The sequence below is a fragment of the Belonocnema kinseyi genome, chromosome 10 (assembly GCF_010883055.1).
Source record: "Belonocnema kinseyi isolate 2016_QV_RU_SX_M_011 chromosome 10, B_treatae_v1, whole genome shotgun sequence".
Lineage (NCBI taxonomy): Eukaryota > Metazoa > Arthropoda > Insecta > Hymenoptera > Cynipidae > Belonocnema > Belonocnema kinseyi.
The window spans coordinates 81,724,169-81,737,438 of NC_046666.1; the positions used below are offsets into that span (position 1 = coordinate 81,724,169).

Below are 13,270 nucleotides of genomic sequence, written 5' to 3' on the forward strand. Positions count from 1 at the left end.
TTGATGAAACAACAGTCATTGCAAAAACATACAACAAATTTCCAAGAAAACATAGAGAAGCAATCAAAACCTTAAAACACCCTAATAACATCAATAGGGACAATGGATATAACACCAATCCGATTTGGCTTTCCGTTTTCCCGGATTTAAAAAAAAGTCTTTATTGGCCAATCAAGTTCGACCAGTCACGGTGGAGCACTCTGGCCAATCACAGGCATCGTAGAGAGTATACCTAAGAACAAATTGACCTGATACCTCAGTTTCAGGTCAGCCCTGAAGATGTGAACTGCAATGTTCACGAAACGTCGGCAAACAATGCGTAGTTTTTTACACGCGTGAAACCCAAAATATCTCTTTTTATCAAGTGGGACAACAGTTTTTCGAAATGAGCCTGGAACATCAAATTAGAAGAAAAGAAAAAAACCTCATTCACGGTGTATATACTGGTATAGGTATCCTTGCCTGAGCATTCCTAACCTATATATTTCTCTTGCACATCCTTTCAGGAGCAATGCTACTCACTGAGCACTTCTGTAAGGAAAAACGCAACTTGCTGAACATTATAATGGAAAGCGGAAAAAGATCCGCATAGACACTGACCGAAGATTTTTATATATCAACGGAAAATGAGAGATCATCAACCGTAGCTGCAAGTGCTGTAATTTAGCAAATAAAATATCAACTTTCCCGGTAATAAGCGTAGAATAGAGAAAAATTAATATTTTCAGATTTCAGCGCAAAAGTGAAGATTATTCTATTATTTTGAATGTGCGATTTTTCCATGCGTCTAAAATGCCACAATAAGAATAAGATACCTCCTAAACTTATTCACTTCTATTTCCATAGCGACCGCCACGCAGTTTTCTATTCTCCCAAAGGGAACGTGTTTTCAATATATTTAATTTCTTCTAATTGTACCACTAACGCACCTTACATAGATATTTTTTATTCCGCAGAAGTGGTCATATTTTGATTTTATTTAATTCCTTCTAATAAGCTCACAAAATATGTGTCATATTTTTGGAATTTATAAGTTATTCAAAGATTTAATAATGAAAAATATGTTAAATAAATGCTTTTGTTAAATTTTACTAAGTCGATTAAGAGGAATAGGATTTGCACTTTTTCTGTTCTCGTTGGGGGATTTTTAGACGGAGGAAAAATCACGTATTTATAGGAATACAAATTCTTAATTTTTCTGAATTCAACGCTTGTTACCGGGCTTATAACTAAGGAAAATAATTGAATCAATCAATAGTATAGAAAAAAGGAATGTAGCTGGTATACGCCATAAGAAGAGAAAAGTGGAATACATTCCTGATAAAAAAAAAACTTGAAATAGGAGTGGCTGATGCCTATCTTTCTCTTCTTGTGACTTGATTGTTATATGCAAATTATATGTTATATGCAATTGTATGCAAAAAAATTTCAGTCTTGAGGGCAAGTCACTACCTATAAAGTATCCATTGCTATGTATATAGCAGGGAAAAGGTAGATAATATTTAACCCTTGCAACAGTGTAATTAAACCCTCGAAATTTTAGAGTAAAAAATAACGAGGACCGAATTAAATTAAATTATATTGTTTAGTAACCGACATGGAATGCAAAAATTTTTATTAACGGAATTTATTAATCGTTTGAAGTATGCATGAACGCGTGTATAGTTGTGTTTCGGAGGAGAGAGAGAGTTCAAGTAAATACAGTATAGAACTAAAGGAGAAGCACTGGTGCTCTCACACGCATATAATAATTGCAACTATTTAACGCAAGACTGCACACATATGAGAGTAGCTTCCAGCGTTTATGACACGAGATATCTAAAACATTTCTCAAGCCATCCTCCCGCTTTTCCACATCCTTTACATAAAAATCAAAATAGCCACGACATTAAACTTGTCAACTATTCCACTTATAAATGATTTTTTTAATCAACCAGTGCAAATGGGTCATAGAATGCTAATAAACGTTAAAATGGCTATTCAAAAAAAATAGTTCAATGCTCCAAGGCAACGAACTCGAATCGTTGCCACATTGATGACAAAGTTATAGTATTTCTGAGAGGCAACGAAATTGTTGTATTGCTAAACTGACGGCAAAATCATTTCCAAAATCAGAACTCGGTTCATTGCAACATTGTTGACAAGATATTTCCTAAATTGTACCGAGGATTTCGACCACAGAATTTCCAAATTCCGGAATAATCAAAAATCCCTACCTATCTACTACGTGTCACAGGCTTTTATAGCTACTCAATTTTATCGAAGGATCGTTTAGTCCACCGGGAAGTTCGGCAACATGCAGATCATTTCAGTAATCTTATTTTACATGAGGACCGCCCGTAAACCGGCGTACCCAAAAATTTGTATTATTGGGTGACAGGTGGAAATATAAATTTATTTTAAAAAAATGCTCTCGCCATCGGGTAGCGCAAGCTTAACGCAACCTTTCGGGGTTAAGAACCCTCTCCTCTGTTTCTTGAATAATATACAAATAAAAATAATAAAAAATTATATAAAGTAAGTAAAAGACAATAGTGTTGCGTGCGTGCGCTACTAGCACTTAATATATCAACACGGTTACAAGTTTAAAACCAGGCCCATTCCTGTGGGAATTCCAGACAAGAATTATATCTCTCTTTCGGTATGCAACTTGGACATGAATGGTGGTTTAAGCAAAACTACCAATTCAGGTAAAAGAACTCTGTATCATATTTTAGTGTATTCTTTGTTATATGATTTTATTATTCAAAACTGTGCATTCAATTTAAAACCCTTTTTTTCACAAAAATGCTATGTAAACAAGTTAATTGATAGTTAAATAAATCTTGAAGTATGGCTTCATTATGTGTATATATATATATAAATATGTCATAAGGACAACCGCAGGAATCTTCCCGCAAGTGTTTTAGCATTTTGTTGACACGCAGGGATGCTTTTCAGGCTATTAACGAGTGAAAGCTTGGCACCTCCAAAGGCGCCGATGATAAGGACGATTAGTTTAATAGAATATTCCGGGAACAATCGTTGAAACTCCCTTATACCTCTCTTTCTTTTCATTCTCCTTGGCTATGATGTTTTTGTTAGCTGGTGCCGAAAATTCGATAACGAACATGGTTTGCTTCTCAAAGTCAAGAAGAACCATGTCTGGCCTCGAGTGAGCAACAGAAACAATTGTCGAGAATATAAAGTTCCAGTATATGCGGCACCTCCCATTCTCGACAATTGACTCGATTTCCCTAGGAGCATTTAGAGGAGCGATATTAAGGTTAATGCCGTAAGAGTGACAGAGATGGTAATAAAGCACTCTTAGTGCTGCATTGTGCTTTTGAATGTAGGTCGTTTTCGCGTGAGTTGGACAACCAGATAGTATGTGAGCTAAATGCTCGGGGTGTGCATGGCACGCCCTGCAGCTATCATCAGGAATGTCTTGGCTCAAAATGTGGCGACGGTATGTTAAGGTGGAAATGACACCGTCTTGGCATGCAAAAATGAAACCCTCTGTACCAGACTTCAATCCGGGCGATTTAAAGAAAGCAAACGTTAGCTCACAAGACATTGACATATCCTTCACATTTCTGTGGAAGATACCGTGCATCCTCTTATCGCGGAGCAGTTCAGGAAAGTTTTTCTCTTGTGCTTTCTTAATCCGGGCTTCCAGGAGTGAGTACTCGAGATAGATAAGATTTGAAGCATTTTGCTTACCCCTAATACTGAAGTTAAGTCCGAGTGTTTCAGCAGCCTCCTCCGCTGCTTTGTACAGAAACACTCCTTTGCCCACTTCTTCGTGATTCCTGACCATTTTAAGAAGAGGGTCTCTTCCATTTGCAGCTCTATGTGCTTTACCCAGAATAATCCTGTTGTGAAGACATTCAAGACTCAATATTCCGCGACCAGCTTGACGGCGTGAGATGTACAGTCGCGGAACGGAAGATTTAAGATGCCTGCTTTTATTCATGTGCATAACCTTTCTTGTCCCGATATCAAGGGATCTGAGCTCGTTGTTCGTCCATGGAACTACTCCAAATGAATAGGGTACTACCCGGACGGCAAGCATGTTCGTTGCAGATACTTTGTTCCTCGCCGACAGTTCGGAAGACCAAATCTGCCGGATGAGACGTTTGTATCTGCTTTGGAGAGTATCCTTTATAGATGAAACATCCTGAATGGTAGCTCTGTGGCACGCCCAGGTATGTATAAGTCTCTCCAGCACAAAGGTGTCGTATGGCGCTTCTATCAACGAGCTCAGGATCTTTAGGGATGCCATTAAGTTTTCCTCGCTTCAAATAAACATTGTTGCATTTGTCTAACTAAAATTCCATTCCAATTTCCTTAGTATATCGTTCGACAATCCCTAGAGCTAGATGTTTTTGCTCTTTGTTTTTAGCATAGATATTAAGATCGTCCATGTAAAATGCATGAGTGACTTTGTACTTTCGATCTGCAGGTTTGCCGCACAAGTACCCGTCGGAATGGCTTCGATGCGAGTGTGGCCCCTGAACGGGGTTACGTGGCACGGCTGCATGCTCTGTGGTGCAAGAAACACCCGGAGCCATCGCACTTTTCGCAGCAACATCTGCGAAACCATGCTGAACTACTCGGAAAAAGGGGCTGTGTGAGCGGAACGCCTACTCTACCACAGCTAGAACAAGCCGGTAACAGAGAAGGAGAGGCGACATTAAGACCAACCGCGGGCAGGAATCAAATAGAGGAAGCGCGATGCTTTATGACCCGGAGAAACATCAGCACCAAGGTTTCTCTCAAGCCTAAATATCTGGCTGAAATGGATGACGAGCTTCCTGGACATTTTTCCGAAGAATCCGACCTTTGGGCTATCAATTTTTGTGTGTATAATGTAGCGAGAGGTTTGGTCGATGCAAACCGTAAAAAAACCAACAACTGATCATAAGACCAAAATGGGAATTCATCAACTTGCCATAAAGATAGACTGGGCAAGACAGTACGCGCCACGCATTCAGTATGTGATTGACTCCATCACATCTGGTAAGAATTTTACCGCCAAGTTTCGAAAGTTCGCGCGCGAACTCCGGACCCGTTATCACACACTTAACAAGTCAAAGCTGCTGACCACCAGGCAGCATATTGTTGAGAGAATACCGATACTATCTGATGCTAAGAGAAGTCTAGAGTGGAGGGAGAGGTGGGTCAAAGAAAATCAACAGTTTCTCTCTGACATATCTCGACTCTTCCAAGACCCTCCAGTTACTGTCGATAACCCGCTCAAACCAGAGGAGGTAGAAGTATTTTGGAGAAAAGTCTACGAAGTTCAGCATAGACTGAACGAAGACTCGGAATATATAAATAGCTTCAAGGAGCTGTGTGATGCCCTCATAACACCTGATCAAGAATGCCCGCCCATCACTACCGAGGAGGTGAAAAAAGTATTAAGAGAGGTGCAGAACTATTCCGCACCGGGACCAGATTGTATCAAAACCTTCTGGTGGAAGAAGTTTCCTTCAAACCATCAGCATTTGGCCCGTATTTTCACCTCATATTTAAAGTCGGAAAAGCCGATTCCGGAGTGGTTGGTGGAAGAGCGCACAATACTCCTGCCAAAATAGGCAACTTAGTTGACCCGAAGAATTACAGGCCAATCACTTGTATGAACAACGAGGCTCAAAGAAAGGGCGCAGCGGGATATCGGGAGAACCTGCTCATCGATAGATGTGTCTGCAAAGATGCAACATTCTACCAGCGTGACCTATCGATGGCTTGGATTGATTATCGGAAAGCTTTCGATTCGACCTCCCATAAATTTATGATCTGTCTTTTGGAAAGCTTAAAGGTTCATCCGCAAATAGTTAGGTGCATAGAGAGATTGATGCCGCTTTGGAAAACCAGATTTACTATCTTATCTGGCAAAAATCGTGTGGCAAATAACAAGGTCACCTTTCAGAGAGGTGTCTTTCAGGACGACACATTGAGTCCACTCTTCTATTGCCTCACATTATTACTATTATCTCCATCACTTCGCCATTCCGACGGGTATTTTAGCGGCAAACCTGTAGATCTAAAGTACAAGGTCACTCATGTATTTTACATAGACGATCTTAAGATCTATGCTAAAAACAAAGAGCAACTACATCTAGCTCTAGGGATTGTCGAACGATATACTAAAGAAATTGGAATGGAATTTGTGTTAGACAAATTCGCCAAGGTTTATTTGAAGCAACGAACATGCTTGCCGTCCCGGTAGTACTCCATTCATTTGGAGTAGTTCCATGGACGAAGAAGGAGCTCAGATCCCTTGATATCGGGACAATAAAGGTTATGCACATGAACAAAACCATGCATCTTAAGTCTTCTGTTCCGCGACTGTATATTGCACGCCGTCAAGATGGTCGCGGAATATTGAGTCTTGGATGTCTTCATAACAGGATTATTCTGGGTACAGTACATAGAGTCGCAAATGGAAGAAACCCTCTTCTTAAAATGGTCAAGAATCACGAAGAAGTGGGCAAAGGAGCGTTTCTGTACAAAGCAGCGGAGAAGGCTGCTAAAACACTCGGACTTAACTTCAGTATTAGGGGAAAGAAAAATACATAAAATCTTATCTATCTCGAGTACTCACTCCTGAAAATCCGGATTAAGAAAGCATGAGAGAAAAACTTCCGTGAACAGCTCCTCGATAAGAAGATGCACGGAATCTTCCACAGAAATATGGAGGAATAGTCAGTGTCGTGTGAGCAAACTTTTGCATTCCTTAAATCACTCCGATTCAAGTCTGGCACGGAGGGTTTCCTTTTGGCATGTCAAGACGTTGTCATTCCCACCTTAAGATACTGTCACCACATTTTGAGCCAAGACATTCCCGATGATAGCTGCAGGGCGTGCTATGCACACTTCGAGCATTTAGTACACATACTATCTAGTTGTCCAACTCATGCGGAAACAACTTACATCCCGAAGCACAATGCGGCACTAAGAGTGCTTTATTACCATTTCTCTCACTCTTACGGTATTAACCTTAATATCGCTCTTCTAAATGCTCCTAGGGAAATCGAGTCAATTGTCGAGAATGAGAAGTGCCGCATATACTGGAACTTTATATTCTCGACAATTGTTTCTGTTGCAAACTCGAGGCCTGACATGGTTCTTCTTGACTTCGAGTAGCGAACCATGTTCGTTATCGAATTCTCGGTACCAGCTGACAAAAACATCATAGTCAAGGAGAATGAAAAGAAAAAGAGATATTAGAGACCTTGTAAGGGAGTTGCAACGATTGTACCCGGAATATTCTGTTAAACTAATCGTCCTTATGATCGGCGCTCTTAGAGATGCCAAGCTTTCACTCGCTAATAGCCTGAAAAGCATCCCTGCGTGTCAACAATATGCTAAAACACTTGCGGGAAAATGCAGAAGGCGGTAGTTTTTGGATCGCTCCGTGTTCTGAGGGTGCACGAAACTTTTGCCGCGTCATCGTATTGATTCCGTTACAGACTGTAACCACCTATCTCACGCTCGTGAGACGTGGTTGTGGCTGAAATTTTACCGCGATTTCGCTAGGAGCGAAGCAATTTTTCAGATTAGCACCCGCTCCCGTTGAAATCCTGCGGTTGTCCTTATGACAAATTTTTAAATATATATACATAAAAAAGAGAAAATGGAGTTTTATTACCGACACTCCTTTTAAATTCTTAAAAATGAATTCGAAAAAAATTTGGAAAGCGTCAGTATCTCGACTAGAGAGGTTAAAAATCACACCCACGAAAAATAATTCAGGAACTAATGCAAATTAATTCCACAGTTGAAATACTCCACGTATTAGAGTCTGAAGAAAAGAAAGACTAAAAGTATAAAAATTCGGTACGGAACATCCATTTGAGGAAAAAGAGAATCCGAAGCGAAAGAGAATCGAAACGTGCCAAGTTTTTTAGGGATTGAAAAATGTAAAAAAATAATGGTATTTTCTTAATGAAATGTGATAGTTTGTCCTTGTTTGGAGTAGTCTATTTTTTAAAAACCATTATGTAAGAAAGGTGACCAACAAAGCTCAAGCGAGCATTTTGAGCGTGGTAGGGAGACAGGCACAAAGAATCCTGAGCACACCAGAGATGCGCCAGAAATAAAAGAGCAGCCTCGAGTCCAGTGGAGAATCAGTTTGCCACTCCAATGGAAAAAAAGGATGAATGATGTAGTGTCACCTCTGGCCTGGACGAAAGTCTCAAATGGAAAGAAGGAGGTTGTAAAACCTGCACAGTCGAATATGCCGAGCGTGAGACGACAAAGGAGAAAAGAAGAAAGAAGAAGACTGCAAAAGTAAGATCAGAGGCTTGCTTCATTAAAACATTGCAAGGGAAAACGTATGCACGGATCTTAGGAGACATGCGGGGAAGTATCAAATCAGAGTATACGAATACGGGCATTGCTTTGAACCATCAGAAAAGTCCTGGATTTGTTTATTGCTTGAACTTAGCTGCGACAATAAGGGCAGCCGCAATTTTTAGAGAAGACCTTCAAAGCGTGTTAGAGAAAACGACATGTTCCAGAATATGGACCCAAAAACATCTTTGGTCATCTGAGATCTACACGGCTACATCACCCACTAAGAGATCGAGGCGGTCCTGAAACTGGACCTCAAGGAGCTCGCAGAGCAACTAAAGGTCTATGTCAGTAAGCCTAACAGCAGAGGCCGATCGTTTGCGGTTGTAAAGATGAGCGTATAAGTGGAGAACGAGTTGCTTAAAGCAGAGCGTATAAAAAAGGGTGGATAAACTGCCGAATTAGAAAAAGGATACAGGTGGCGCGAGCTGCAACTCTGAAGTGCAGTGCGTTCTTTGTACAGAGATAAAGCTGCCTACGGATCAACTAAAGCATATTCCAGGGTCAGGCAGATACCAAGCCTTCAGAGATGCTCTTGATCAACCAAAAGGCAAGTATGAACAGCAGGTCGATGTGCTAATTTTAAGTAGGCAATACCAGGAAAAGAACAGTATGAACTGGTATGAGGACGCCCTTGTTACAGCTGTATATTGGGTACCAAACGCGACGGAAAGACCATTCGACGATTGTACATCTGATAAAGGTTTTTTCTGGATAAGAAGCAAGCGAACTAGTATCGTCAGCATCTACTTCACTGCAAACGAGTCAATCGCGGACTTTCAGGCTAAACTTGAAGGTTTAGAGGGAATAAACCAGGATATGGAGGGCGGATGTTTGGTAACCGGAAACTTTAACGCGAAACCAATAGAGTGGGGATTGCCAGAGTCAGACTCTAGAGGGACTAGATGTCTTTCTAGCCTCAGAAGATGTAGCGAGGCACGTAGTGAATTGAAAAGTGATGTAGAATTTCATAGGCAGTAATCGCCAATATGAACGAACTCATGGGCTAAAGATGTGAAATGCGGCGAGGCTGGACGAGAACATTTTCGAAAGCAAGATAACCCACAGGGAAATAACAACAGCGGTGACGTAAGAAGAATACGAGACAGAGGAAGACTCTGGACTTGTGATTGAGAGGACAATGGCCTCATTCATCTTCCAATCAATCTAAACCTCTAAGTTCAAACTTATTGTTTTATCTATAATTAAAATAAAAAATTGTATATTCTAGGTGTGTCGAAAATTAGGAATTGAAGCATCTTATGTTGGTTGCAGATTTGATAACGAGTGCAATAAAGTTTATGCTTGCATTTTCAGTAGTCGCTTGTTTTACTATTTAAAAGTTTCTATTTTGGGAGTTTCAGGTCCCAAAAATAAAATAGTTTCTGCGTTCTAAAGCGGACGTTTTTGTCTCCTGTATCACTTACATCACTTGTTTTTCTTCTATTATTTATGAAGATATGTACAGAAGAAATGAAAAAATAAGTGACTTATAAAAATGCAATTAGACCGTTATTGCATACAACCGCTCAATTCCACGTTGAGGAATTTTATAATAATTGAAAACCAAACCATTTTGAATCTTTCATGCTAAAATTATTCAACACTTTCAATTCGATGCTCTCTAATTTTAAACACTTTTTCTAATTTTTGAATGTGGAAGATTTCAAACTTAAAATTGCGCACCTACTATTGGTGCTTTTACTTTGCAGTTAATTTTTACAGATTCAAAAAGACAATTTCAAAATCTTGGAACATTTAGTTTTTGTCAATATTAAGATTTTAACATTAAAATTTCTTACTTATTAAGGTTTTAAATTAGAAAGTGTTCATTTTTTAACACATTATTTAAATTTGAAATTATTGAGTTTTCAAGGATTTCATTACAAGTTTGGACTTAGAATTTGAACATTATGAATTAAAATTTGTTCAACTATTACGATGTTGATTTCTAAATTTCACAATTCCTATTACACCATTAAGCTAAATATAATAAAAAGAGAATATTATATAATAGCATAATTTAATGATTTTTGAATTTTTAAACTGAGGTGAGAACATTAATATATGCATTATTGATCAAACGTTGCTAGGGAACGAACTCGAAACTCGAACTTTCGGACTAGTTTTTACCAACTTCCGTCTGGAAGAAAATAAAAGAAGGCAAATGTAATAATTTGCCTTACAAACTTGTAAATCCGTAAAATCAACTCATTAGCTTAGTTTTACAATTATTTTTTTCGTCCTGATTTCTTGGAAATTTCGAAATGGTGAACGAAAAGGAATTCTGGAACGAAATTCGAAAGAATTTTCCGAAATCTAAAAAGGGAAAACCTAGGATCGTTCCTGCTTTCACGATTCAAGCATTGCAGGCAATACTATTTTTATTATACATATTGCGAATTTAATTTCAATAATAAAATAAAATATATTAAAATAAGCTTTAGGACATGGTGTTTAGTAGCTTCAAAATTTAGACTATTACTATACTGCTGTCCAACGGAAAAACCTAGTAAGTGACTTTTGCCATAGAGGTTATTTTCTCATTCGCATGTATCGGAAAATGGCCTCTATGGCAAATGTCACTTACTAGTGTTTTATGTTGGACAGCAGTATATACAATAATTTTAGGAAAATACAGTGGTAGCAAGACCTCCAAAAGTTGGACTCTACGACCCTCAGCCACCGAAACCATCAACTTTTCGAAAATATTACGAACGTGGCGTTTTTCCAATTGCTTTTGAAGACGTCGATGCCGGACCGAAACTTAGTTGGAAAGTGAAAATTGAAGACCTGGACTTCCATCATTATCTGCCGATGTTTTTTGACGGCTTGACTGAAACTGAATCCCCTTATAAATTTCTTGTGGAACAAGGAATCTCCGAAATGTTGGAACACGGAGGTTCAAAAGTCCTTCCGGTTGTTCCACAACTTATTATTCCTATAAAAAGTACGCATCTTTTCATTCCTTTTTCCTAAAGAGATTATAGTTCCTAGTTTGCAATTTTCGATTACATATCGATTAAGGCAAAGTGAAAATGTTAAAATAATCGAATCGCTTAAGCGATCCGAAAAAAAAGTTTTAAAAAATTTGTAATCATTTAATATCTTCTATCCTCTTTTTTAATAAAATATTCAAAAGAATTTTTCTAATCGTTAACAAATTATGGCGATTTTTTTGTATGTACAGTTTTTTCTAGTGAACAATAATAAAAAAAAATTAAACCTAAAAAGTGCTTACTTTTTCGGTGGGGGGGGGGGGGGGGGGGGGGGATCGCGGTGTTTAAAATGTTCCAAATTCGCAAAAAATTACAAAATCATGAAAAAAATGTTTCCATGAAAGCAAAATAATAGGATATATTTATTCGATTCATGCTTAAGAAATTTCAGTTTTGCGTAAATTAAAGAAAATTTATTTGTTGAATTTGAAGTTTTTGATTTAAAAAAGAGAGAAGAGAGTATATTAAACGATTTAAAAATAAAATGAGCTCAAACTATTATTAATAAATTAATAATTATTCATTTTAATACTATATAATTACAGAGGCATTAAGTACTAAAGTCCCAGAAATAATATGTTCGACAATGAGAGCTTTGCAGCGTCTTGTTCGATCCGGAGAATGCGTCGGTGAAGCTTTAGTCCCTTATTTCAGACAGATTCTCCCAATTCCAAATTTGCTCAAAGACAGAAATGGTGGGTTATTGCTTTTATGAAAAATATAATACAAGAATTATGTTCGAAAATTTCAGTGTGGCCCGTCAGATTGTAGACAGAATTCTAGCTTTTGAAAAAGACTATTTTTAATTTCTCGTGAATTAAAATGAGACTACCTCTGAATGAAAAATATTAACAATTGTACAATTTTTAATCATAAATTAGAAACTTTTTATTTTGTGGTCTTGTACAATTTTTCGAATTGAAAAAAAGATCTATTTTCAGTGAACCTCGGAGAAGGTATCGACTATTCTCAACAACGAGGTGAAAATCCATCTGATCTTATTCAAGAAACTTTAGAAATTCTGGAAAGATACGGCGGTGAGGATGCTTTCATTAATATTAAGTACATGGTACCGACTTACGAATCCTGCATGATGAACTAATTTCTAAAACTACCAAAATATTCTGGAACTTAAAATTACTAATTCATCTTTGAATATGTAGTCTAAAAGACAAAACGAACGATATAGTATTTCGCACATTTAATCCACAGACAAATTAAAATAGTTAAGTATAAAAAAATGTAGGAAGAACTTTCACTGGAGTCTTTCCATTTACAAAACTTCTTGGACGAACCTGCAATCTTGTATTATATGTATTTTATGAACATTAAGTATTAAAATATATGAAGCTTGATCGTACTTGTTTCCTCTCACACTTTTCCTGCGTCTTCCTTCAACGTTACTGTCCTGTTGAATACCACCTGAAAGAAAGAAAAGGGAATTTCATCAACACATTTATTTCTTTATAAGTGATATGTATTTTTTACATATCTTATTATTTATATCGGTTGAATAAATGTGTGCGTTGCAGAACTTTCAAAACTTTTGAATTACACAATTTCAACTTATATCATTTTTAACGTTAGAAATTCAAATTGTATATTTATTCAAAACTTTCACTCGCGTGAACACGGTTCTAAATTATAGCCACGGACCTCTGGATGCTTTCTTAGAGCTACCATCGAGCTTATTATTATGTGTTTTTATCACCTCTGGATACTTTCTTAGAGCTACCATTATTATTAAATTAAAAAACATTTCAGTGTTGAAATGTTGTCACGGACTTATACTGTCCAACATGTCGAAGGCATTTTTGGTTAGAGATGGATTTTTATTTGATCATTTTTGCACGGGGCTGTCCCGGTATATATCATCAATCACGGACGCATTTTTATAATGCAATCAAGTGATCTGATGAGAGCAGTCTGCC

At 37.8% G+C, this 13,270-nt stretch overlaps 2 protein-coding genes across 2 annotated transcripts in view; one reads left to right on the forward strand and one right to left on the reverse strand.

Moving 5' to 3' along the window:
- Positions 1 to 10,494: 10,494 nt before the first annotated feature.
- Positions 10,495 to 12,463, forward strand: LOC117181346 (parkin coregulated gene protein homolog). Its single transcript, XM_033373915.1, has 4 exons — positions 10,495 to 10,712; positions 10,972 to 11,290; positions 11,885 to 12,034; positions 12,281 to 12,463. The coding sequence occupies exons 1-4, from the start codon at positions 10,608 to 10,610 to the stop codon at positions 12,439 to 12,441; spliced, it is 735 nt and encodes a 244-aa protein (XP_033229806.1). The 5' UTR covers positions 10,495 to 10,607; the 3' UTR covers positions 12,442 to 12,463.
- Positions 12,210 to 13,270, reverse strand: part of LOC117181344 (probable glutamine--tRNA ligase) — a 12,316-nt gene continuing 11,255 nt past the window's right edge. The window contains exon 10 of the mRNA XM_033373913.1: positions 12,210 to 12,761. Within this exon, the coding sequence (XP_033229804.1) occupies positions 12,711 to 12,761 (51 nt within the window). The 3' untranslated portion in view covers positions 12,210 to 12,710. The remainder of the gene's footprint in view (positions 12,762 to 13,270) is intronic.